This window comes from Encephalitozoon cuniculi, chromosome V (genome assembly GCF_000091225.2).
Source record: "Encephalitozoon cuniculi GB-M1 chromosome V, complete sequence".
In the NCBI taxonomy this organism is placed as follows: Eukaryota; Fungi; Microsporidia; family Unikaryonidae; genus Encephalitozoon; species Encephalitozoon cuniculi.
Genome location: NC_003232.1, coordinates 1 through 24,225, shown reverse-complemented (window position 1 = coordinate 24,225; position 24,225 = coordinate 1). Strand labels below are relative to the sequence as shown.

Sequence of the window (24,225 nt, the reverse complement as noted above, 5' to 3'; positions counted from 1 at the left end):
TTAAATTTTTTTACCATTTATACTTTGAAATATTCCGTTTAAGGAATATGCAGAAACCTGTCTTTCTGCAAGCCTTTTTCAGATTGCACTACATAGCTATGGACCTACTGAGGATGCCCAGTGGCATTCTTAGCATAACAAACATATGTTGAACACCAGAGTCGCTAGAGACATTGCAATAAACGCCGCACTCAGGCTTAACTTATTAATTAAAAAACCCGCACTAATTGCATCTAGTAAGAAATAAAATTTGAAATGAAAGATTTTATCGACTTTGAAAATGTGCCACAAAGAGAATTAGGTATTTAGCTATTTACTCCCTGCTCCTCCTTCTTCTTGCTAACCGAGCTGTTGTTGTTGCTATTATTCCTCCATCCGATCATACCAAAGAGTGAATCAATTAGTCCCTTTCCTTCATTATCAGAGACTTCAGATACCTTTTTTCCCAGACTTCCACCGGCTGCTGCAACAGACGCCTTTGCTGACAAGTAAGCCTGTTTAATGCTTCCCTTTTCCATATACCCGTTTGCTTGAAATATGGAGGTGAGTATATGCTCGATCACATGCATGCTATCTTCTTTTTTTCCTACCTTAACAAGTATTGTAGATTCTGCAACCTCACGATTTTCCTCGTCCAAGCCATCAAGGAGATTTTTGACAGATTGATTCTCTTTGTAGGTCTTTCGGAATTGTAGAGTCCTCTTGTCTTCTTCAGGAATTCCCTTTAGCCAGATCCAAATATAAAGCTCGGCCAATGCTGTATTCAGTTTTTCGATCTTCCCTTGTTCATCTGCTCCCTCGGATTCTTGATCGGATCCTTCTGATGTCTCAACAGCCGAGAATGCATTTGAGACGGTCTCCGCAAGTTCATTACGGTTTTTATCTCCTTTTTTCAGGATTTCAAGAATGACGTCCTTAGAATCCTTAACCCTAAACATCATGTTTCTGGCCTCGGTAATTGCATTCTTTACGTATTTCCCCTTTTTACTTTCTCCTTCTTCTTCGGAAGTCTCGCCACAGCACAGATAGGACGAAAGACTATCGTCAGCAGACCTTAGGACCTTATTCAGACACACGAAGAACTTTGAGAGCGTGACGTCCTTGCCCTCTTCGTTACTTCCTGAATCCTTAAATCTAAACGGAACCTCTCCATTAAGTTCGGTAAGGTTTTCTTCGGTAAGAGTACCTAATGGTCCCTCCCAAAGCATGAGTAACACTAGAGTAAATATGGCTATTGCAACTACCACAACCACCAAAGTCTTTGCGATCTTACTCTTCATGATGGACATGGGATTTTTTGGATATTTATAGTTTTGTGAGATAATATACTTTTTTAGAAATTTGCTTACCGCCAAATTTATTCTCAGGTTCTCCTTATTATGCAGAGAAAGCCGATCACCTTTCTGGAAAAGTAATAAGGGGAGATCAGCGATTCCAAACTTTCTTTTATTCTTCTTCTCACTGGTCTGCCGGTGGAAAGGTACGCAGAAGGATAATGGTGTACATGTTCTTCCGATTGGCCTCCTAATGCAGTGCTTTTTCAGTAACCGAAGTACCAGCTCTAGGCGCGAATTCTTGAAAATCTGTAGCAGAAAAAGAGATATATAAACAAAAACGCTCTCAGAAGGCGGTATAGGAGTATAGACCTTTCCCTTAAGGGTGCTAGAGGAAATTGCCTGCATGCAACCAGGAAGTTGAATGACTCGGAGTACCGGAGGAAAAAGCTCTTCCGGAAACTTTCCTCGTCTAGGGGATACAGCAGATTAAATGCAAGAGTAATACACATGAACATGTACTTGAGCTTCAGATTCAGCACCAAGTTTAGTAGGGAGCAGGTGAAAGTGCCTGTTATAAGGAAGATTGGAGCAAAGTTGAAACTGAGAATGTAGGAGACCAGAAGAACAGGAATCCATGTCTTCAGAACCAGATAGATGAAAATGTGGAAAAAGTACGTTCCAGGAGAATAAATCCTGTTAACCTGGCTATGAACCTGAGCCCTCTCTTCATTGACCATGGTTCCCCCCCTTGTAAAGATTATAAAATATATCCCCGTTGATATGATTTTGTAGTCCACTAAATCCCAGTTGTAAGATCTTATTTTCCCAATAAACACCATCGTCTCTCTACCGATGGAGACAGCCGAGGTAAAAAAAAGGCTGGGAATATGCAGAGCATCGTTGGCCACGGTACAGATCGAAGTAGTGAGTATTTTCTTCACGAGTTTTTCTGCGAAGACAGACCATTCTCTAAACACTTCTAAGAGGCTCTGGAAAGCACCTGAAAATGTAAGAGTAGTTCCAAAGGCTGCATCGTTGAATATGGATGCTTTAAACTTCAGGATAATAGCTAGATATACATGCATCAGAAATGAGACTATGAACTTCTTGAAATCCTTAGTTCTTCTCTCTTCAAGAACACACTTTCTTCTTGTTAGTAGCAGAGAAAGTCTGATATCCACAGAGCAAAAGTACTGGGCAAAAAGCGCTTTCAAGCTGCTCATATAGCAATTCTTCATAGGCTCTTTCCAGATAGCTTTACGCTCTAGACTCTGGAGAAGCCCGGTGCTCTGAATCTTGTGGACGACCACATCATCCTTAAAGGCATCTACATCCAAGTATGCAGAATCACTGGACGCATCTAGTCCAGGAGCCGCTGAGTATTTGTCTACTTCCGAAGCATTTTGGCAGCAGGGTGCAATGAGATTTGCTGTGTTCTCCAGCAAAGTATGCTCAATAGCTCCAGAACTCCCACTCACATCTGGTGGAGAATCTAGAAAGTCCCCAACGGACACATCGGAAATGTTTTCTTTTCTTCCCTTCTTGCTGTCGTGCTTTACTTCGGTCTCTCGCAAGAAATTCTCAAACAGCGTTCTCCTGTATCTGCGAACCTCCTCTTCTATATAAAAGTTGGCGCATTCGAAGCCATCACTCCCAATGGTGATACAACCATCCAGGCCATATTCTAAGGGAAAGTCCACCTCCACTAAAATAAGACATCCGGTGTTCCTTGCATATTCACCAAGAAACGATAAATACTTTTTTGTGGTCTCATAGGGACTATGAAAGTCTCGGAGAACAATTATTTTTGCTTCCGAGGCAACACTTATCGCAGCCTCCCACCTTCTGGACTCGGAAACAGTTAGCCCGGATATAGCTGATTTTCGTATGCTTTCCAAATCAAAGGCATCTATCATGTTATTGACTTTAGAAAAATTTACAAACTCCAGCGAGCTTTGGACGCTCTCACAGGAGTAAAACATGACAAACGGATTCATCATCTTCTGAAGTTCTTTATAGCTCATGGGACTTCCACCAAAAGAAATGGAGCCGCAAAGCCTCAGGTCGGTGCTGGGAACTGCAGGAATCGTCAGTGAAGCTATCAGGGCATCCCGGAGGGTGTTATAAAGACCAGTGATTCCGCAAACCCCTGCAGCCAATATCCTCTGACTCTTACATACTTCTCGTCCTTCCACAGTGATTTCCACATTTTCTATTTTTAGAATTCCATTTACCTTTGGATTACCCATCAACTTTGAAGGGGGGGATATGTTCTGCTCCAATAACCGCTAAATTAAAGAGGGTCGAAAAACATTTATGAGTGACAAAGATGTCCACAGATCCGCAACTCTACGTGTCGAACATGTGTTGCATAGACAGCTCGTCTAATAGATCAGGCATATCAGCTGTTCTTCTTATTGATTGTTCCCTTTTCAAACTGTTTGGGCGGATGTAGCGGATGGGAAATTTATGGAATAGATGAGACGGATACCTGAAGCCTCTAAGTATGAAGAGAAAGATGTTACATTTATGCCTGGGCATTGGGATGATTGGGGCACGCCGCTACAAGTTGGGCTATGGGCTGAGGGGGCCGCTCCATTCCTTAGAAAGCAGGCTTTATAAGGGCTGGCTATCAAACTACCAACCGCAATTAGGCTTCTTTTCTGACAGCAGTAGCGGTCAGTGCGACAGCAGCAGTGACTAAATAGCCAAAGAGCTTGTACAATAAAGCCATATTCGATTCTTGGAATACTTCTATTAGGACAGCCTCTCCATCCATTAAAAGAGTTACAAGAGTTGGCTTTTAATCAATTAACTCAGGCTTGGGCCACGGATTCACCATTGCTTAGAGAACCATAAGGAGAGAACACCCCATTCTCGTTGCTATGGGCGATAAAATAAGGCAAATCACCTGTTGTCAGGGGTGCTTTGTTAGTCTGAAGGTTTTCTCCTGGATCGCTAGAGACATAATAGTTTCCAATAGACGGATCAACAGGAACCTCGAAAGTCAAATCTTGCGCAGGACCACCATCTACGAAGTCCTTGAACTGCTTTGGATCAGAGGCAACCAGGCTATCTGGAAGGATCTGTGTCCTTGCCTTGTGCAGCCTTGCAAGATTTTCAGCCCTCTTTATAGCTTCATCCTGATCCTTCTTTATCATATCAAGCTTTTTGTTTAGAAGCTCGTTGTGGTGCTCAAAGCTTAAGTTATTGTTCGCCACATTTGCGACCGGAACGGTGTCCTTCACTAAAATCAGCGGGTTGGATGATCTCTGGGCAACAAGCCTTTGCTCTTCTTCCTGCAACATTGCAGCCCTGTTGGCCATTATCTTTGCATTCAACTCCTGCCTCTGGGCAAGCAGCGCACTGGCCTCAAGCTTCGCAGCCGAGCTTATGGCACTGGCCTTCAACGCTTCTCCTTGTGCATGATGTATTAAATGGTGCAAGGAAATCAGCCTCTCTCTGCTGCCTATACCTTGGCCGTCTCTTGATGGAGAGACATATATTCCTATATTTCCCTCGCTAGACCCATCGATACTTGGAGCCAGCACAACCCCGCTTTCCCCAGAATCAGGCCCTACGTCTGCAACTAAAGGACTTGAGTTTCCTGAGATATAGACAGGGGGAACTCGTCTTGCGTCAGTTATTCCTATGTCACTAAGAGGTTTGTCCAAGCGGGGGGAGTTGTAGGTCTTCCGAAGATTACTTTTCAGCGGAGAATGGCTATGATACCGATTATGGTGCCGCACATGGGTCTTGGCTGGAGACTCTGCGCTCGCAATGTATGTCACAGAAAGAATCATCAGAAATGGCCTCATAGCTCCAGGCAAATACTTTGCTTTTATGCTATGTTCTAGGTAAAACAGGATGTTTCATGATTACATAGGCCTCAGATAACAAATAGACTGGGCTCCAATGAGGACGGTCCAGTTGACTCCTCAAAAATGAAGTGAATGACCTTATCTCCGAGTTAATGGGCCGTGTTGTGCCGTAGCCCTGAATGGAAGGGGTTCTCCATAAGATAAATGGTCTTTTGAAGAATCCTAGGCTAGAGGATATACTGGCTGTGTTCGAGATTGACGGATATATAAGGCTAAACAGAGTGTATATATCTCCGTTTTCCTTAAGGCAGCTTCTAATCAAGGTGGCCGGGCTGGATCTGGTTTCGTGGCAGATGACCCCAAGCGGATTGTTCTTTCAATTTAGAACGTTCTGTCTCAAGTTCTATGGGTCCGTAAACATAGTGGTTAAACAGAAGGTATTTTGCATAGAGATCGACTTCGATCCCAGTATTGACGGAGGAACGGGCGTTCCCGTGCTCAAGGAGCTGGAAAGATATCTGAAGGGCTGCGATGCCCTGTTTTTCATGACATACTTTGCAGACATTGACAAAGAAATACTCCACAACCCGCTCTCTGAGAGCCTGGAGTTCCTGTACAGGAAGAATTCTGTAAGAAAATAAAACGTGTTTGTTGAGTGTGCGCTGAGAATATGCTTTTTTAATTCTCAAGCGGGTCGGTTGTTTGCAGAGTTAAGAATATAAATTTGAAAAAACAAGCCCTAGAAAAACAAAACAATCATGCTTGATAACATACAGGAATATCTCGGTGTCGTGAAGGCTAAGCTGACTGAATTTTATGAGAAGGTGTTTCAAAACTTTGTAAAGTCTCTTTTTGGAAAGCCTTCTTCGATTCTCTTTCTTGGGATAGACAATGCGGGAAAAACCACGCTGGTGAATAAGTTGAAGAGCGACTCCACAGATGTCTACATGCCTACACACCACCCCAGCACTTCTTATATAGAAATAGGAAATCTAAAGGCACAGGTTATTGATCTTGGGGGGCACACAGCGGCGAGGCTTGCCTGGAGGGATTACTTCTACGACTGCCACGGGATTGTGTTTATAGTTGATGTTCATGATGTCGAAAGATTCCAGGAGGTAAGGGAAGCATATGAAACGGTGCTGTCACTGGAAAAGAGGGCGCCAGTTGTTGTACTTATGAACAAGATTGATCTTGAGGGACACACGCCGGAAACGGCAGAGGCTGACTATCAATGGAAGTCGTGGCTCAGCCAGGAGACGGGGATTGAAAACCAGGAGGATCCGGAGCGGGGGCAGGTTGTAAAGATTTTCTATGTCACCATAACAAGTGGAAGCGCTAATAGCATAACTGGCCCCCTTGCACGAGCTTTCAAGTGGTTGGAGGCCATGATTACCTATAATAATAAGAAGGAGTCTCTATGAATAAAGCTATACGTTTCTTTCGAGCCTTGCAAATCTAATTGGGCGTTTCCATTTTTCATCTTGAAACAATATTGATTTTAATATCCACTTATGTTCTGAATCAGGTTTTCTTTACTAGTCAAATCTGAAACTACAAACAATTTAAAACGTCTTTACTTGAGAGGCTGAATGAGGATGGTCCACTGCATTCTTTCTACAAGCCTATGCATTACAGGTATTTTGACTGATGTAAATTCTCAAAGTCTATTAAAAGCGGAGGAGCTGGAGAGACAGTTATTGAACGCAGAAGACATCCTTATGATGGAACATCTGAGGAGACAAGGATTCATTATATATCCAAGCAAGGCTTCTGGTAGAGCTTTAAATGACCTCTCCTTACATTAAATAGGTTTCCTTTAGGGTGTTTCTTTCATAAACCGAGTTCTCTAAATCAAGCCTTTTTAATGGTGTAGAAGAGCTAGTACCTGATTTTGAGTCACTTCGTAGGGAACTATTATCGGGGCGTTTGGTTTCTTCAGTTCTTCAAGCGTCATAGTTCTCTTGTTGTTGTTCATAGGCATATATTTTCTATGCATGTAAGGGCTTCTGTGGGTTGGGAGGCGATCCCGTCTCCTCAATCCGTTGCGATGAGATTCCCTACTGTGTAAACTATGAGGATGGACATGAGGATGGACATGGGGATGGACATGGGAATTCCTACATTCTACTAGAGCAAGCATCATCGAAACAAACAGAGAGTATAGATTGCACAAGCTGATGTTCATTCCTGAATAGAAGCAAAACATGCCGCAAAGTTTATAGATTAATTTTTGTTTCGTCTGTTTTAGATTTTTGTACTTCGCGCTGAAACATGTTGAAAGTGAAAGCCCATACCACAAGATCATTTCTGATAAGTTCACAAAAGGTTGCTGCTTATTTGGTTTAATCTATTTTCAAACCGCCGAGATTAGAACATATCATGCCAACCTAAGGTTTTCCAGTGCAGTTCCTATCTTATCTGCCAGGATCGAGTCTTTGGCTTGTATCTTGACTAGCCATTCCCTTATGCCGTTGGCACAAAGGATTTGAATCCTGTCCTCCGACCCGTCCTCTTTCCACGACAGGTTTATTATGATCCATATAAATGCAATCGAAAGGTTCCTAGTCGTGCTTACTTTCTTCATATTGTCCAGATGCCTTGTAGTCAGCACCAAACTTTTGAATTTGTCAGAGTTCGCACTTAGATTGACTATAGTGTACAGTATCTGCAGCAGGACATGTTCCTCCTTGCTGCCCTCCGAAATAGGTGTCCTACCGGCAAACTCATCCAGATAAAGAAATATAGAGTCAATCATATCTTCATAGCTTTGTACAATATAGTCTAGAGTGTCATCACACAAGAGGTTTCGCATCAGATTGAAGCATCCCTCCAATATCTCCATGTCCTTGTTCTCCTCGTACATGTCAATAAATCTCTTGAAGAACCTCCTGTCCGTTGCCTTGATGAATACCTCCTTTGAGTTGAAGCTAGTGTCGTACAGAAAGTTCTTGAAAATCTGCAAGACTGTGTGTGGAAATTTAAACGTGTAGCTTAGAACCTTTTCAACGCCATTAGACGCTATAAACTTATTCTTGTAGTCTCCATACTCCATGACTAGATTGACCAACACACCCAGAATGCTTTTCTCTATAAACCCCGCCCCCAAATTCTCCACAGGCACCATCTTGTCGATTCCGTCAATGGTGTCTGGAAACTCGTTGTCCAAAGCATCTATTAGCAGTTCTACAATAGGATAGTCTAGAAGACCTGACCTGAGAAACGTAATGCTCTTGGTCATGCTCTTTAGAAATAGTACAATCATAACGAAGTCAAGGTCTACTTGCTTTCTATTTACCTTCGTCTTGAACGTTCCAAAAACACTAGGGATCATTTTGCTTCTAGCAGCGATCTTCCTGTTCTCCTCCAGCCCTGCCGTTAAAGAGTACATGCAGAACAGGAGCTCAGGAGTTAGTTCGCTTGGTTTAGTCTCATGAAATCGATCAACAATTTTAGAAACAAGCTCTATATCTTTGCAGAATAACTGCGCCTGGACGTCGTCCTGAACCACAAAACCTATCAGCACTAAGGATTCTTTTCTATACTGTGCCAGCTCGTCTAGCTCGTACAGTATCCTTTCCATGATCCTTGTGTCTTCAGAATGGCTCATCCTATACAGCTTTACGCAGCATGAAAGAACCTCCAACTTGTTCTTTACATTCGAGTCATCTACCCTCTTGAGTATACGGCCAATTTTGACGTGCTTTCCCACACCTTCGTCTATCAATTCGTTGAGAAGTTTGATACCCTGAAGATCCGGGTTGCATAGAATTTTGATGACCCTCCTGCTTCTAAGCCTAGCCTTAACCCTTGTGTCCGTCTCCAGCATTCGATAGAGTAGCTCGATTACCTCATTTTTAATCGCATTGAGGCACAGGGACTGATGCTCTATCTCGATTACAGATAGGAAGAAGGCTAGATACTTGTCATAAAACGAGGCCTGGTCGGTCTCAGATATAATTATTCTAAAGGACCTAAACATAGAGATATGGATGCTGGAGGGTGGGAGAGATTGAGACTTGATAAATTCAAAGATTTGGGGAATGCATGCCCTGACACCCTCTCTAGTGTTCTGACACCTGGACGTTGATAGTAGGGCCAATATTTCTAAGCTCATGCAGTTCTCTTCGGCGCTTCCGTTGAAGTCCCTCTCCTTTGTAAATCCAGTTTCAAACAAAAGAGTCTTTTCTCTTTCGTTACAAGTTATCCTGTCCCGAAGGCTCTTCAGAAACAGTGCTTGCTCGTCCCTGGAGCAATCTATCACTCCAAAAGGATCGTCGTGGAATGCACTCGCGCCATGATTCATTGTGCTTTTTCTAACACCTTCTTTTAACCTAATACATCTTCCAATCAGCATACTTTTGTTTGAATACTGATGCGTTCAGCAATTGGCCAAACCTAATATGAAGAGACCAATGAATCACAAGTTTTCTTGGAAGCAGTGTATGCCACGGACAATGTTTTAACAGCTCATGCGTAAGAATTTAGCAAGCGCTGTCAGGCTTCATCACACAGAATATCTTCTTTTTGGCGTTTGCTTCTTCAGACTAAAGAAAAGAACATCGTAAGTCCCCTCCTGTTTCCATTTTGCGATTGCATTCTTCGTAGACTGGTATCCACATGCAACAATTTCATCGAACTTCTTAAAGTCCATAGTCCTGTATTTCCCGAGGTCAGGTCTCAGCATAATTATATTTCCATTTGCTTCAAGCTCTTTCATCTTTCGCTCAGTAGAAATGTAGGCCAGCCTGTATTGAATCTCCTCCATCGTCACAAACTTTTTGTTTCCAAAAAACTTGTTGAACAGAATGGTAAATCCGCTGAGAGTATCCCCATAGTCAAAGTGGTCGTTCTCCAAGACCGTTCCAACATCCACAGTGATGATCTTCTCAACCTGCATGCCCATCATGACATCTGCAGGAACATTGTTTAGATACCCTCCATCAACTAGTAGCTTCTTGTTATCACATATTGGAGGCAGATATCCACAGAGCCCCATGCTGGCTCGAACATATCTCCACACCATTCCATTTCTATGCACCTCTTCTTCATAGCTGACTATGTTGGTGGTGATACAAAAGTACTCCAGCCATAGATCCTGAATTAGCCCATCTCCAAAGATAGAGTGGAGTGACCTGTTAAATGCATGGCCAGAAAACATGGAGCAAATGGGGTAGGTCAGATCCAGTAAAAGAATCCATATATTCGACATCTTTCTGGAAAATCTTTTGGCTTGTTTAAATACGTGGTAGTTGTTACATTCTTTCGCATATAGGGCGCCGATGAATGCCCCCATGCTTGTGCCTCCAACACAATCTATAGGAATTCCTTCTTCTTCAAGAGCCTGGATAACTCCAATGTGAGCTAGGCCCCTTGCTCCTCCTCCACCCAAAACAAGGCCTATTCTCTTTCCCAGCAATGACCTTGCAAGTCTCTGAAAGTCTTTGGAACAGAACAACATGGTTTTCGAAGGAAACAAAACATGATGAACTCTATCATATTGTCCAAAGCTTTCTTTCCTGCTTTCTAGGTACCGGGGTCCGTGGTTGATCTTTTTGCTTTTCTTGACACTTCTTTCGTCAGAAGCTCTTCTTTCCTCGTAGATCTTAACAAATTCGATCCTGCAGTAGACGTTATATTCGGGGATGTCTGCAAAGGTCGTTCCAACAGCCAGCAGAACGTCCGAAAAGTTTAGCAAATACCTAAGCAACCTGGAATACTCATTTTCCACATAGATAAGAATAATTTCGTAACGCCTCGACATCTTTGTAAGATAGTCCATAAATCTAACCTCTTCAGTGGTATCAAACGCTCTTCTTGCAAGGATTTCAACAACATCTCTACGGCTGAGGAGCAAAGAAGAAGCGCCAATTGCAGACTTGAGCTTCCTTGAAAAAGATTCGATGTCCTTGTATTGCCCAACAGGGATTATGCTGACTATCTTTCCATTCGCCTTGTTTCCACTCTCAAACAGTCTTTTGGTGTATTTCTTAAAAAAGCTCTTATCCCTTTCAAGAAAGTAGTCAACCAAAAGAGACGGAATCCGAACAACATCTGTTATTCTAGTTGCTATGGACGACTCGTTCCAACTCTCTCCAAAGATGCACTCCTTGCCTCCGATCACCGTTCCAGATGAAGACTCCCTAGATGCAGATTTCACACTTCCCGCTCCAATGTAGAAGATCTCCTTTGAAGCGTCTCCCTTCTGAGCAATCATATCTCCAGGCAAAAGCCTCATCCACTCAGCAGATTCATCTATAATATGGAGAGACTCATCGATGTCTAACAGCATGGAATGGTCGAATTTCTTTTCATCTAGCCCGAACTTAAGCAAAACTGATGAGCTGCACAGAAGGACTGAAGAATCCTCTCTTGCCTGGATCTTTATCGACGAATATAAGTCGAAGAATAGAGAAAAATATCCAAAGACAGATCCTTTTCCAAAAACAAAGGCACTTTCGCCGGCCAGTACTAAAATCTCTCCAGAAACCACATACATTATGTAGTCCATAGACTCTTCGCTGTCTTTGATAGTCTCGCCTCTGCCAATGAGCCTCGCTTCAATGTCCCTTCTGAGAATCTCCTTTCCATCGTCCAGGTTCAACAAAAGCTTTTCGTTTAAAAAGGACAAGAATAAGTCCAAATGGCCTTGGCCATCATCCTTGATCTTCATAGTTTCCTTTTCGACCAGCTTGCTCTCCAATTCAAAGTATCTACAGGCTATCTCAATGCATGACTTTCTAAGCATGGAAAACAGAATGTACCAGATGTTGTCTCTAACTAGAGATGCATCAATCAGAAGAACCTCGACAGAGCCCCTTGCTTTTTTGGTTCCTCTTGTGCTATATCCCAGCAGCTCCATAGATCCATTAAGAAAAGAACCTTTTTCTTTTACACAAACAAGGTGCTCCCTGTACCATATCTCCACCAAGCCCTGTAATATAAATCCAGGCGCTGCTATCGTCTCTCCATTTCCGTATGTCACTCTCTCCCAGCTGCTCAGGATCTCTCTAATTGACTGCCCTGGATAAAAATTAAACAATGGATATCTCTTCATTGCATCTTCCAGAGACATGCCAAGCAGCCTTGTGGATGCTGTTTTCTCGATGCTTCTCGACTTGATCTTAAAGGGAACTGTCCTACACCTTGAGGATCCATAGTGCCTAAATCCAGCCAGCAATCCAGTTACAACTATTATTGCAATTAGAAGAGATAGTGATACCATTCACAATGGGGGTCAGCATTTTCATCGACGTTTTTCCAGGGACCATAAAAGGTTCCGAAGAAGAATAAAAAAAATAATTGATATCTTCCCGATGGAGGATAAGAAAAGCACGATCCAAGTGGAGGTGCGAGTAAATCCCAGGTTGGACAATGCAATAGAAAGCACCCCAACAGCACTGACCGTAGGAACAAAAACTTATACTTTCAGCAAAGTGCATCTCACGACATCACAGACGCAAATGTACAACAGAAGTGTCAGGCATCTTACAGAATTATTTCTTGAAGGATACAACTGTACAGTGATGGCATACGGACAGACAGGGAGCGGAAAAACTTATACAATGGGAATGACACATGAGGACATGACAGGGATTGTTCCGCAATCTCTTAAACATATATTCAAGGCGTGCCAGGAAATAGACTGCGTCTTCATCGAGGTTTACAACGAGGAAGTAATTGACTTATTTAGCAAACATAAGATGCCACTGAGCCTGAGGGAAATGAATGGAGAAGTTACAATCGCTGGAGCCACTGAAGTAACCTTAAGATCATACGAGGACGGAATAGAGGCACTGAAAAAAGGATCTCTAGAAAGAACAACAAAGTCAACCAATATGAATTCAAAGTCATCCAGAAGCCATGCAATATTCACTCTTTTTCACAGGAAAGAGGTAAACGGATCATTCGTAACATCAAAGTTTTCTTTTGTTGACTTGGCCGGAAGCGAGAGACTCAAAAGAACTCTGTGTGCTGGAGATCGTGTAAAAGAAGGAATATCCATCAATTCAGGGCTTCTGGCACTTGGAAACGTCATTTCTGCTTTATTCAAGAAGTCCTCGCACGTCCCATTTAGAGATTCAAAACTCACTAGGATCCTCCAGAGCTGCTTGAGTGGGTATGTTCTGATGATAGCTTGTGTCTCTTCCTCCCATGCAGATATCAGTGAGACACATAACACCTTAAAATATGCAAATAGAGCAGCTTCGATAGAAACTACAGTAAAGATGAACGTACAGATCGACGGATCAAAGTTTACAACCCTCCTGCTGAAGAAGGAAATACAGAAGCTGAAGGTGGAAAACCAAATGCTTAGGGAAAGGTTTAGAAGGGAATCCAGGGCCAACATAGAGGAGTTGGTTTCAGAAAACCGTATGCTTAAGTCGAGGATAGATGCTATGGGCTTTGAAAAAGACGATAGAAGAGAGGATATAGTACAAGAAATTCTAAAACATCCTTTTGTGCAAAATCTGATCGATGAAAATCAGAGGCTTAGTGACATGGTTCAGAAGATGTCGGAAGAATCTAAGAATCAGATACTCCTGAATGCAGGTAGCTGCTTGAATGAGACGGAGTACAATAAAGATCCCACGGGTACTGAAAAGAGAGCCTCAGAGAATAGAATAAATTCTCCGGAAAGCAATTCTCACAAGAAAAATAGCGAAGAGCTCTTGAAAACATCCATTGGCCGGAATAGATCCTCTGGGGCATCACCAAGCCAAGCCAAAGACAGTGGGTACAAAGATCAATTAGAAAGTCTAGCAAAGGAGGAGCATTCAAAAATTGATACAATAAGAAGGCATGTCGATTCATTAGAAATATCCGACACATGCGAAATTATAGAAAGCCAAGAAGTAAAGCAAGAGGATCCCAAAATTCACAAAAGAATCGTGACCTTCGATCTAGGCAGAAGCACTAAAAAATATGCTCTCTTCACACCAAGAAAAGAAAAAATAACCATGGTCACAACTGTTGAAGATAAATTGGCCGGGTATCTTCCCACTACATTAGCACTCTTCGATTCCCACCTCGTATTTGCATCTATAGATAATAAGATCCGAGGGTGGGGCGATAGAGTGGAAATTCTATTCACAGAAGAAGGCGTTAGATGCATGGAGGGATCTGAAGCTCTCTTATACACAACAAGGGGAATACTAAAAAGCTTTGATTGCAGATCAGGCACACGCCCGGTATATGGTTTCAGAAGCGAAGTCTCAGCACTGCTTTCCCGAGATAACTACATATTCACTGGGCATGAAGACGGGACGCTTTCAATACTTGACCAAAGAAACTCCAAGTTGGTATTCTCCGAAAAGGTGCACTCAGGAACCGTCTTTTGCATAGAAAAGATCGGGCCAGATACATTCACAGGCTCCAGAGACCATACAGTCAAGTGCTACAACAACGGACTTATAACGCTTTCTCCACCACACCTAGACTCAGTTCAGGGGTTGCTGTGTTATAACGACGAGCTAATAAGCTTCGGAAGAGACTGCTCGTTGCGGAGATGGAGAAACAAATCAATAGTTAAAACAGTTCCATATGCACACGACTCATGGATCAAGTGTGGAGCGTCAATGAAGGACTCGTTTGTCACAGGATCCAAGGATGGAATGCTTCGGTTCTGGGACTTTTGGGACAACTCGGTGTTCTGTGTCGGAAAAACAAAGGCAGCAGGAGCAATAAACTCGGTTGTATGGAACGGAGCAATCGTTTATGTAGGGTGCCAAAATAAAGAGATTCTGGCTATAAGATGTAGATATGATGGTTGACATCTGAGAATCCATAGTAATAAAAAGGTTGATCCCAGATATTTTGCACAAACAACAGTTTTCTTTCGAAATGATAGTAAATGTCATAAGAAAAGGAAGTGGTGTTACATTAAACAAGGAAAAATCTGCCCTATAAACTGGAGGCATGCTGCATTGATGTTAATTACTTCCTTAGCATAGTACACCGTTCCTTGTAGCCAGAAAGCACTGGCTTTTTTACATTAGATCCAAGTCATCAGTCGATGACACTTCCGTCTATTCTAAGGGTGCAGCACTGCTTCATTGTCGACAGCAAAGTACAGGGATTTGTAGAGGAATGTCACGGGCATGGAAAGTCTTACAGTTTTTAATGGCATTTCCCATATAGTGTGAGATTTTATGCTCAGAATGTGATATGAGCATCTGATAATCGATTTGAGAGGTTATTTGGCAAAAGAATGGAAGAATACTTGGAGGGCATATCCGTAAATGTAGAAAGTGTACATGAAAGGGAACAAGGCCTTTAGTGAGTTGTGAGAAGCAATGCATGAAAAAATGTTTCAATGCGGTTCTTCGAAAGGTAGACAGATGGCAGAGTATGAGAAAAGTATTGTAAAAGAAATTGGTAAGATGATGGAAAACGCATCTACCGATGTGGATGAGAAAGAAAAAAAGACATGGTGAAGTATTCAAAGTAATGATAAGGAATATGGGAAAGTTCTGAAAGCAAAGTTTAATAAAGACAACTGATAGCGTAAGACATCTGAATATACTATTCTTGATAGAAGGATGTTATTAGATGCACACAGAAAAGATAACACATGACATAGTGGATGCCATTTCACTTCTTAAGATCCCAGATGCAGGTTCTTCATAAGTGCAGAAGAGAGTAGAGTAGATTCTTGGGGTCTCCTGTGACAGTTGGAGTTCCTGAGGCTCAGAGGAAAAGGATTCCAGGGGTTGTGGGTTGAGACGTTGAAGGACCAGGATGTTGAGTTGTGTAACACTTCCGTTCGAGCCATAGATCTGGAGGAAATAAAAGGTAGCGTGAGGACGGTGGAAAGGAGAATGGTGTGAATAAATCTGAGGTTCTCGACGGTCTTAATGTTCAGTGCAAGGGATCTGTGATGTAGCTTGGTGTTGTTGATGAATAAAGCAAACGGTGCTGCAGTTAGAGAGCAGAACGATCTGCTGTCTGGTTGTCAGGGATGGTCTGTGTTGGGATAAGGAGTGTGATGGAGTGGAGAGCTATTTATTCGTCGGGCTTTGATGAAAAGATGTTCTTCATCTTGTCAAATAAGCTGGAGTAGTAGTTATCGAAGATGTCTGCGTTCATTATTAGATACGCTAATAACGCATAAGCGATGACGATAGAGATGAGTATAAGGACAAAGACCGCGATTCTCCATGGTGCAGTAGGGGGAGGGCTCTGTTTCTCTGGAGAGAGCTTCTCCCTGAGCAATCGTATCAGGATGAGTATGGAAGATATGATTGCAAAGTAATAACAATGCTTGACTTCGTCGAAGGCAGGCACTAAATCTCCTGCAGAGCATAGTAGTATCAGGATGTCAACAAGGACGTTGATACCAGTGTCTGTGAATCCGATCTGTCCTGGAACAAGACAGCAAGATGTGGAGAGGAGATAGGTGAGTGGGACAGTGAAAGAGGGAAGGATGAAAGAAAAGATAATTGGATCATTATTATTTTCCCAATCATCATCTTCCCATTCAGCAAGGGTGAATGCAATTATTGAAAGGATGGAGATGATGGAAAATGCAAGAAATAGGAGATTGAGGGTGTAGTAGAGTATGCTTTGCAGGATGCGCTCTGGTTTGTTATGTGACTTCCAGTTGGTGTGGAGTAAGGCATACTGTACTGCTGAGTATGAAAAGGGGAGGAGTACTGTGATGAATCTGAGGAAAAGGCTATCTTCAAAACTGTCTTCGTCAGAGATGAAGTACATGGTGGCTGGGAATGCAATTGACACGATTGGAGCAATACCGAGGATCTTCCTCCAGTGTCGCTGGTTCTCGGCGTGCTGCTCTGTTCTGTGTGGCTCTGGAACGTGTGTGGTGTTCATGTGGGTAAAGGAGAAATATGGATGAAATGGATATATTGATATGATTGGGTGTGTGGGGGTGTTAGATTTGTGTTATGGTATGGGATATTGGTGGGGTTGTGCGGAGACTTGGAGTAGGAGGGTTGGGAGGCAGTGGGGATCTAAGAGCTTTGGGGATGCAGATGGATTGGATGTGGATTCTGTTCCTGGTGGAATGAATTCCTCGTGAGACATATTGTGTGATATTGTGCAGTGCAGGTGATGGATGTGTGTTTGGTCGATGGCCTCCGGGGGAGAAGGATCTTAGTCGGAGGGCGAAGAAGCAGTGCAACGGGTGTGGGAGACAGCGGGCCCTTGAAGATGTGAAGGTTATTGGCATGTACAGTCGTGCTGGTTGGGATATCATGTGTCTCTCGGATGGTGGAGGAGGTGAGAAGCTTGAGGATGGGTTGGGCTGGAGGTTTAGCAGGTCGAAGATAGAGATGTTGAAAGGATCGCTTGAAGAAGGGGCGGGTTTAGAGACTTGGATCTAGCTCCGGTTGTTTTCCACGGGGACAAGGTTGCTGTGCTGCCGGACACTGGCGGCAGGAGATGGATGCAGGAGAAAGGGCATGTGCTTCCCAGTTGGCGGGCTACTCCCATATTTGGCACTTCGGTCGGTAGCATATATATGCGTGTTTGGAGACAGCAGCAGGGCTCCGGATCTGATACGTGAGGCGTTTGAAAGTCCGCATTTCAAGAGGTTTGATGGTGCTGGGACGTACAAGGAGGCCAAAGGGAGATGTGGAATGAGGTTTGCGGACGTGGTGAATGGAGCGTTTGGGCAGATCAGCGATATGGCGGATAAGGTTGGGAAGGGAGAGCCAGAGGTTTGGTGTATTTGGAAGAAGAGAGGAGAGGTGGAGATGCTTCTGAAGGTTAAGGAGTACAGGAAAGGCTATGGATCAGGGAAAAGAAGGAGGAGATAGTTAATAGGCCGCTCGCTGCCGACAAGTATGTGTGACGGGTTTTTTGTCCGGACAGGTAAGTACAGGGGGGGGGCGGGAGATGGAAGGTGGCGGCTCTTGGGGTACTTTTGGGAGAGGGAAGAAGAGGGAGGGCTTTTCAAGAAGAGGGAGGGCGTGATCTACCACCTTCTGTTCAGGTCCACTGGTCTGAGAAGACAGGAGAGAATGCAAGGCCGTTGATTGTGAAGGGAAATGATGTAGACGAGGTAGGGGAGGATGCAGGGAGCTCCTCGTCTCTGGATGGTTCGGAATCTTGCTGTTCTGAGATTCCTGAGATGCGGTAATATGAGGGGAATGAATAAATATGATAGATGTGTGTTGTTTTGATGGGATGGCTAGGGCGGAGATTTGGTCGAATGGGGGCATTCAGGATTGAGAGCAGCCTCCTGGAGATGGGCCATAGATGATGGCAAGGCAGATAGTGAGGGATGTGTTCTGGGGATGTGGGAGATGGACATACAGTGGCATGAAGGAGCAAGGACGTGGGTCTTGGTCTTCTCTTTTCGACTTCGATTCTAGTTAGTGGTGAATGGAGTCTCGGACTGAGCTGGATTGAAGGTGATAGTTGATGAAGAGCTCTGGGTTGCCTGGAGGGGAGATATATGTTGGGCTTAGCGGGTTGTTGGAATGGGACATAGATTGATGGAGGAGAGGGGATGTGGCTGGCTGTAGAAGAGGTTGAGGATGGGGTATGTGGTTTGCTCGGGGGAAATACGGAGAGAAAGTTCCTTGATGGGATCAGAAATGGGAAAAGTTTTTCGGTGATGGAGACGGGCAGGCTTTGATAGACTAAAGGGATCTGGATTGGATGTCGGAGTCGTGGGTGGTGGGGCTTGGGTGTTGGAGTTTTCAAGGAAGTGCTGTTTGAGGTCGGTTATAGAGTGTATGTGGTAGTGGTATAGCAGAGGATGTTGTTGGGGTGGATGAGGATGATGAGTTGAGACTACGAACTGTTGAGTATCTGGGGGAGGAGAGTGGGGACGATGGAATTACGATGTTGGTAAACGGGGCTGCAGAGTGTGTTTGCGCATATGCCAATCCATGCTCCTCCCTGTGCTTGTGTGGTGATTAGATGAAGAATGGAATGGGCTGTCGCCTGGTTGTTGAAGATTGTCTGTGTTGGTGTGGGGCTGGTAAGGACGTCGGTAGATAGGTAGGGGTTTATTGGTGAGGTTCTGATGGAAGGATACTCTTCATCTTGCCAAGTAGGTGGAAGTGGTCATCCAGGATGTAGATGGCTCCATACCCCAGAAATGTGTAGACAAGGACAGCAAGGATGAGGGTGAGGATAAGAACGGCAGCCCTCGATGATGCAGTAGATGGAGGACTCTGCTTGAATAGACAGTGCTTCTCGCTGAGTAGTTGTAGAAGGACGGAGATGGAGGATATTATTGCAGAGTAAGGATAGTAATTGAATTCCTTGAACACAAGTAGCACATTTACTATACTGCATACTGATATCAGTATGCTGATAACAGTGTCTGTGAGCCGGATCTGTCGTGGGACAAGGAAGTAGGAGCTGGAAAGGAGATAGGCAGGTGGGACGGTAAAAGAGGGGAGGACGATAGGGTAGAAGAATGAGGCAGCATGATCCCATTCATTAAGGGAGAATGGAATGATTGAAAGGATGGAGATGATGGTGAATGCAAGAAGCAGGAGACTGAGTGTGTAGTAGAGTGTGGTGTGCAGGATGGGCTCTGGTTTGTTATGTGACTTCCAGTTGGTGTAGAGTAAGGCATACTGTACTGCTGAGTATGAGAAGGGGAGGAGTAGTGTAATGAACCTGAGGAAAGGACTCTCTTCAAAACTGTCTTCGTCGAAGATGAGGCACATGATGGCTGGGAATGTAATTGAGACGAATGGAGCGATGTCGAGGATTGTTTTCCAGTGTGGCTGGTTCTCGGCGTGCTGCTCTGTTGTGTGTGTGATGTTCATATGGGCAAAGGAGAGGTACGATGAAATGGATTTCATGTGATAGGATTGGGAGATACGGGGGTTGGAGGTAGTAGTAGGTCTTGGCGGTTGATAGGTTATAGGGGCTCGGTGGGATACGGATTGGGATTTGACTTGGGCTGTGACGTCTTTGGAGGGGTGTTTCGGGAATATGGACCATGTTTGGACGTTGGGGGGCAAGCTGGGGCTGTCTCTGGTGTTTTGACAGAATGATGAAGTGGGGTTTGGGCAAGGGAGGAGATTCGGGGTTGCAGTGGGCCCTGGATGTGGAGGAGGGCAGTGGGAGATGATTGGGGGCTCTGTTTCTGTGTGTTTGGTGTTTGGTTCTGGATTGGCTTCGTGTGTGTGGCATCCTTCTGTGTGGTTCTTCTTCTTCTTCTTTGGGGGAGGCGTGCCTTTGGTTGGGGGCTGGAGGAATGGGTTGCCTGGCTTTGGACGGCTAGTGGCAGCGACTGACGGTGGTTGTTTGAATGTGCCGCAGTTGTTTGTACGGGGCGGTTGGCATCTAAGACGAGCGGACTTGGATCGGAAGTCTGGATGATCTGAAGGCATGGGTGCTAGATGGGATGCAGGGCGTGGCATGGGGGCTGTTGGAGAAGCCAGTGGGGCTGGACCGGCTTCAGATTGGTTGGAGTGCTTTGGCTTGGCAGTCTCGGGGAGTTGGGTGGGCGCGGCCATCGATCGGAGACGTGCAAGGACTGCTGCCCAGCACACGGATGCTCAAGAGGGGATATTCACATGTCTTTAATCGGGCAAGCAGGCAGGCGCTGGGGGACGTGTGTTCAGCCGACTATGAGCAGCAGTGGCAGTCGTATCGCCGGAGCCTCTTGTGCAGTCATGGAGTGGAGTAGTCGCGGGCTGATTGATGGGCATTCGGCAGGGCGGTGGGCATTCGGCAGGGCGGTGGGCACGGTCATCAAATAGCTCGGTGCAGTCTCCGGATCTGGTGCGTGATGGCGCGGCGAGTACGGTGCAGTGTTTGATCCTGTGTTCGCCCTGGTTTCGTCGTTGGTTAGCAAGGTGAAGGAAAGCACGGATGGCAGTGAGCATGGAGCATGGGAGTCCACGCAGTCTTATGAGGGGAGAGGGCCCTTCCGAGATTGGCAGTCCTTTCGTTCGGGCGGACGGGTTCTTCTCTGCTTCGTGCAGCATGCTCTGCTTCGTGCAGCATCCGGCTTAGTTCATCGTTCATCGAATGCAGCAGAAAAGGCCTCGATTCCTTTGAAGATCATCGACGGCTTGGGCACATGATGTCCTGAGGGACTTGAGCTTTTGGGCAGGGAGTCGAAGGCGGTGGTGGCATCCCGAAGAATCTCGTGGGGTTGCGCTCTCTGGGGTTCTGGGACGTTTGGCGATCGGCTTTTCTGGACGGCTCGCCTGACTGTCTCTGAAGAGAGGCGTATCAATGCCATGGGGAAGGTAGAGGGCTTGAGGCTTATTTCGTGTATGCACCGATGAAGGTGTTCCAGGTCCGGCTGGCTTCGAGGCAGTCGAACTGCACCTCGCTCGGGGCCAAGAGACCAAGCTCGGGGCCAAGAGACCAAGGATGGCAAGCCTCTGGGGGATCTCGACCTCCTGGACCTCTTGGTCCGGGCCTTCGGTGACATGGGGCAGGGCGCTCCGAAGGGCGTGTTTGAACGTTTTGAGTGGCCTTGGATAGTCGTCGAGAGGGCATTGGCCGCTCGGAAGCAGCAGGAAAAGTCTGTGGCATCTTGTTTAGAAGAGGGGCGTGAAGTGGACGACAGCCTCCTCTAGGGCGTCGAGGCACTGGTGGCAGCATCGACAGCAGCAGTTCGTTGGGGCTTGGGTTCGTTTGTCTCCAGGCCGTTTCTGATACCGTCGAGTAGGTTCTTGTCTTGCAAGGGATGATGGCGGACGATTCTTTGCTTGATCTCCTATAGCATCGGTGATAGGCGGCCCTGTGGCGTCCCATGGTGCTCCTCCTGTGCAAAGGCCCTTTCGCGATAGTTGAGGTCAACTTTGCGAGCGGTGTTTTGACACGGTTGTGTTGGATCTGTGGGCGGGATGTGTGTTGGCGATCCTTGCACATATGGGTTATGAATGGGGGGATTGGCGGCAGGATCTCGGGGCAGAAATGTGCCTGGGTGCGGGGGGGATTGTGGAGGGGGAACGGGTCTTCTGATGGGCTGAGAGGATTCGGTTGTCTGTCGTAGGCTTTGTAGGTTGCCGGATGTGATTGTGGGAGACTGTTGATTGTGGCGACATCGGGGGATCTTTTGGCGTGGCTGTGGCAGACACAGGGGCTCTGAGATGCCGACTGATTGGGTAAGGAGAGGGCTGTGAGGTGGGATGGATGGCACTGACTGTGGGTGGTGGAAGTGCTGGATGCCGGAGCCCGAAAGGATTCTCGGTGTATCGGGGGCTCTGAGAAGGAAGCAGAGTTTCTGTCTGTTTGTCTTAAAGGGGATGTGTCATATTACAGGAGTGTGGGCAGGTGAAGAAGGGTGGCAAGGATAGGGAGTGTGGGATTGTTGTTGGAGGTGTTGGGCGGATGTGGGTGTCTGTGGGCTGGAATATATATGATGTACTTCTGATGTGTCTTGATTTTGGGGGGTTTTAGGGAAGAATGGGGTCTACTTGCTTGCTTACCTACTTACTTACCTACTTATTTATTTATCTATTTATCTATCTATCTATCTATCAGGGAGTCTCTAGATGTATCGAGGATGGCTCTAGATGTATCGAGGACATACATTAATGGGGGCGGGAGGTTTAGGAGGGGCTGAAGATGGGGGATGGTTTCGGGGGAAGATGTGGAATGGATCAAGGAGATGTGTCTTGATTTGAGCTCTTCGGAATCTGGCTCGATTTGAGTCTTCGGATCTGGGGATTGGGGGCTCTGGAGTATGAAAAGTTTGTAGAGGAATGGTGATGAATTGAGGAATCGGATGGATGTGTGTACTATTACAGGCATGACGGCTCGGGGGAGGTTACGAGTTAGTCGATCAAGCAGATGGTGTTGGGTTCAAGGGGGCGGAATGTATATGGCGACAAGGTTGGGGTGTATCCAAAGGGAGATGTGTGAAGGAGCTGTTTCGGGGCTCTGGGAGGAGGGAGAGGATGGCGGAACACGGACGCAGATGGGTAAGAGAGCAAGGGAGGTGGGGCTTGAAGAAGGGGTTCTTCTCCTGTGGAGGACCCTGGATCTCGGGGGAGTTGGAGGTCGGAAGCTCGGATCTGAAGGTCAGTCTCTTTCTGAGAACTCGGAGCAGAGGAGTTTGATGAGATGGGGGTGTGGAGGAAGTTCTGAGAGGAGATAGAGACGGGGTGGTTTTTATGGATGTGTGAGTTCTCTGGGGGGTTGTCTTGTGGGGTTCCTGAGAATGGAAGGAGGAGAATGGCGGGAGTGTTGGAGGGAGACGTTGGAGGGAGGCATGGATGTGGAGTTGTGGGACCTTCTGTCTGATTGGACAAGGAGCGGAACAAGGATGGCGGTGGGGGGACGGTATGAGGTCATAGGATATGGACAAGAGATGGGTGTTCTTCGGATTAGGATGGGGGTTTGTGGATTGTGTGTTGTAAGGTTTGAACTGTGAAGGAGGATGGATTTGAGATGGTGTGCCTGAATGGTTTGAACAGCTCGGATCTCGTGGGGGTCTCCGTCTTCAGGGCAGGGCATGGATGATCTGGGGGGTGATGAATAAAACGAATGGGATTATGGTTGTGCTCTTGTTTTCTACTGGGATGGTTTGGGTTATGTGCGGCATTTTGTGGATGTGAGTGTGTGGGGCTCTCTGTGTTGGGGGAGTTGGGTGGGGAGGGCGATGTGGTGGGTGGTTGGGGCAGGGATGGTGTTGGGATGAGGGGGTTGAGAGGTGTTTATTGATTTTGGGGGGGGGGAGGATGTGGAGACTCTCTTAGGTTGTGGAGTAAGGCGAAGTAACCATTTAGGATGGCGGAGGTAGGATGGCGGAGGGCAGATGGTGAATGGGTAGGAGCGGCGGAGATGAGGAGAGGGATGGGGACTCTGTCTGGGGCAGTAGGGAGCTCTTTTCGGATGGGCTGTGCTTCTCCCCTCGCGATTGTGGCAGGATGAATACAGTATGATTGGTTTGCAATAACAATACTTGGATTCTTCGATGGAATGATAAGTACTAAACTTACTAGAGGGCATGGGATGGATTGGGATGGATTGGGATGTCGATAAGGGCGTTGATACGGGTGTCTGTTCGGGCGGTTTGTTGCGGAGAAGGTGTTGCGGAGAAGGTGTTGCGGAGAAGGTGTTGTGGAGAAGGTGTTGCGGAGAAGGTGTTGTGGAGAAGGTGTTGTGGAGAAGGTGTTGCGGAGAAGGTGGGATGAAGAGAGAGGGAGGCCGATAGAAAAGCATGAGTGAAT

The 24,225-nt window shown here is 45.7% G+C and overlaps 16 protein-coding genes across 16 annotated transcripts; 7 read left to right on the top strand and 9 right to left on the bottom strand.

The window, feature by feature from the left end:
- Window positions 1-305: 305 nt before the first annotated feature.
- On the bottom strand, window positions 306-1,289 carry ECU05_0140 (uncharacterized protein; the record flags this gene model as incomplete). Its single annotated transcript, NM_001041220.2, has 1 exon — window positions 306-1,289. The coding sequence occupies one exon, from the start codon at window positions 1,287-1,289 to the stop codon at window positions 306-308; it is 984 nt and encodes a 327-aa protein (NP_597354.2).
- Window positions 1,290-1,561: 272 nt separating this feature from the next.
- On the bottom strand, window positions 1,562-3,526 carry ECU05_0120 (uncharacterized protein; the record flags this gene model as incomplete). The annotated part of the gene is made up of 1 exon (NM_001041218.1): window positions 1,562-3,526. One exon carries the CDS (start codon window positions 3,524-3,526, stop codon window positions 1,562-1,564), a length of 1,965 nt encoding a protein of 654 aa, NP_597352.1.
- Window positions 3,527-3,783: 257 nt separating this feature from the next.
- ECU05_0115 (uncharacterized protein) lies at window positions 3,784-3,981 on the top strand (the record flags this gene model as incomplete). The annotated part of the gene is made up of 1 exon (NM_001415614.1): window positions 3,784-3,981. The coding sequence occupies one exon, from the start codon at window positions 3,784-3,786 to the stop codon at window positions 3,979-3,981; it is 198 nt and encodes a 65-aa protein (NP_001402583.1).
- A 112-nt stretch (window positions 3,982-4,093) lies between these two features.
- On the bottom strand, window positions 4,094-5,095 carry ECU05_0110 (uncharacterized protein; the record flags this gene model as incomplete). Its single annotated transcript, NM_001041217.1, has 1 exon — window positions 4,094-5,095. The coding sequence occupies one exon, from the start codon at window positions 5,093-5,095 to the stop codon at window positions 4,094-4,096; it is 1,002 nt and encodes a 333-aa protein (NP_597351.1).
- Window positions 5,096-5,277: 182 nt separating this feature from the next.
- Window positions 5,278-5,739, top strand: ECU05_0100 (uncharacterized protein; the record flags this gene model as incomplete). The annotated part of the gene is made up of 1 exon (NM_001041216.1): window positions 5,278-5,739. One exon carries the CDS (start codon window positions 5,278-5,280, stop codon window positions 5,737-5,739), a length of 462 nt encoding a protein of 153 aa, NP_597350.1.
- Window positions 5,740-5,856: 117 nt separating this feature from the next.
- Window positions 5,857-6,522, top strand: ECU05_0090 (uncharacterized protein; the record flags this gene model as incomplete). Its single annotated transcript, NM_001041215.1, has 1 exon — window positions 5,857-6,522. One exon carries the CDS (start codon window positions 5,857-5,859, stop codon window positions 6,520-6,522), a length of 666 nt encoding a protein of 221 aa, NP_597349.1.
- Window positions 6,523-6,690: 168 nt separating this feature from the next.
- ECU05_0087 (uncharacterized protein) lies at window positions 6,691-6,906 on the top strand (the record flags this gene model as incomplete). The annotated part of the gene is made up of 1 exon (NM_001415613.1): window positions 6,691-6,906. The coding sequence occupies one exon, from the start codon at window positions 6,691-6,693 to the stop codon at window positions 6,904-6,906; it is 216 nt and encodes a 71-aa protein (NP_001402582.1).
- Window positions 6,907-6,962: 56 nt separating this feature from the next.
- On the bottom strand, window positions 6,963-7,406 carry ECU05_0085 (uncharacterized protein; the record flags this gene model as incomplete). Its single annotated transcript, NM_001415612.1, has 1 exon — window positions 6,963-7,406. The coding sequence occupies one exon, from the start codon at window positions 7,404-7,406 to the stop codon at window positions 6,963-6,965; it is 444 nt and encodes a 147-aa protein (NP_001402561.1).
- Window positions 7,407-7,478: 72 nt separating this feature from the next.
- ECU05_0080 (uncharacterized protein) lies at window positions 7,479-9,404 on the bottom strand (the record flags this gene model as incomplete). Its single annotated transcript, NM_001041214.2, has 1 exon — window positions 7,479-9,404. The coding sequence occupies one exon, from the start codon at window positions 9,402-9,404 to the stop codon at window positions 7,479-7,481; it is 1,926 nt and encodes a 641-aa protein (NP_597348.2).
- A 201-nt stretch (window positions 9,405-9,605) lies between these two features.
- On the bottom strand, window positions 9,606-12,323 carry ECU05_0070 (uncharacterized protein; the record flags this gene model as incomplete). Its single annotated transcript, NM_001041213.1, has 1 exon — window positions 9,606-12,323. The coding sequence occupies one exon, from the start codon at window positions 12,321-12,323 to the stop codon at window positions 9,606-9,608; it is 2,718 nt and encodes a 905-aa protein (NP_597347.1).
- A 91-nt stretch (window positions 12,324-12,414) lies between these two features.
- Window positions 12,415-14,871, top strand: ECU05_0060 (uncharacterized protein; the record flags this gene model as incomplete). Its single annotated transcript, NM_001041212.1, has 1 exon — window positions 12,415-14,871. One exon carries the CDS (start codon window positions 12,415-12,417, stop codon window positions 14,869-14,871), a length of 2,457 nt encoding a protein of 818 aa, NP_597346.1.
- Window positions 14,872-16,102: 1,231 nt separating this feature from the next.
- On the bottom strand, window positions 16,103-16,930 carry ECU05_0050 (uncharacterized protein; the record flags this gene model as incomplete). The annotated part of the gene is made up of 1 exon (NM_001041211.1): window positions 16,103-16,930. The coding sequence occupies one exon, from the start codon at window positions 16,928-16,930 to the stop codon at window positions 16,103-16,105; it is 828 nt and encodes a 275-aa protein (NP_597345.1).
- Window positions 16,931-17,520: 590 nt separating this feature from the next.
- On the top strand, window positions 17,521-17,877 carry ECU05_0040 (uncharacterized protein; the record flags this gene model as incomplete). The annotated part of the gene is made up of 1 exon (NM_001041210.1): window positions 17,521-17,877. One exon carries the CDS (start codon window positions 17,521-17,523, stop codon window positions 17,875-17,877), a length of 357 nt encoding a protein of 118 aa, NP_597344.1.
- A 1,200-nt stretch (window positions 17,878-19,077) lies between these two features.
- ECU05_0030 (uncharacterized protein) lies at window positions 19,078-20,451 on the bottom strand (the record flags this gene model as incomplete). Its single annotated transcript, NM_001041209.2, has 1 exon — window positions 19,078-20,451. The coding sequence occupies one exon, from the start codon at window positions 20,449-20,451 to the stop codon at window positions 19,078-19,080; it is 1,374 nt and encodes a 457-aa protein (NP_597343.2).
- An 853-nt stretch (window positions 20,452-21,304) lies between these two features.
- Window positions 21,305-21,919, bottom strand: ECU05_0020 (uncharacterized protein; the record flags this gene model as incomplete). Its single annotated transcript, NM_001041208.1, has 1 exon — window positions 21,305-21,919. The coding sequence occupies one exon, from the start codon at window positions 21,917-21,919 to the stop codon at window positions 21,305-21,307; it is 615 nt and encodes a 204-aa protein (NP_597342.1).
- An 859-nt stretch (window positions 21,920-22,778) lies between these two features.
- Window positions 22,779-23,150, top strand: ECU05_0010 (uncharacterized protein; the record flags this gene model as incomplete). The annotated part of the gene is made up of 1 exon (NM_001041207.1): window positions 22,779-23,150. The coding sequence occupies one exon, from the start codon at window positions 22,779-22,781 to the stop codon at window positions 23,148-23,150; it is 372 nt and encodes a 123-aa protein (NP_597341.1).
- Between the last annotated feature and the right edge of the window lie 1,075 nt (window positions 23,151-24,225).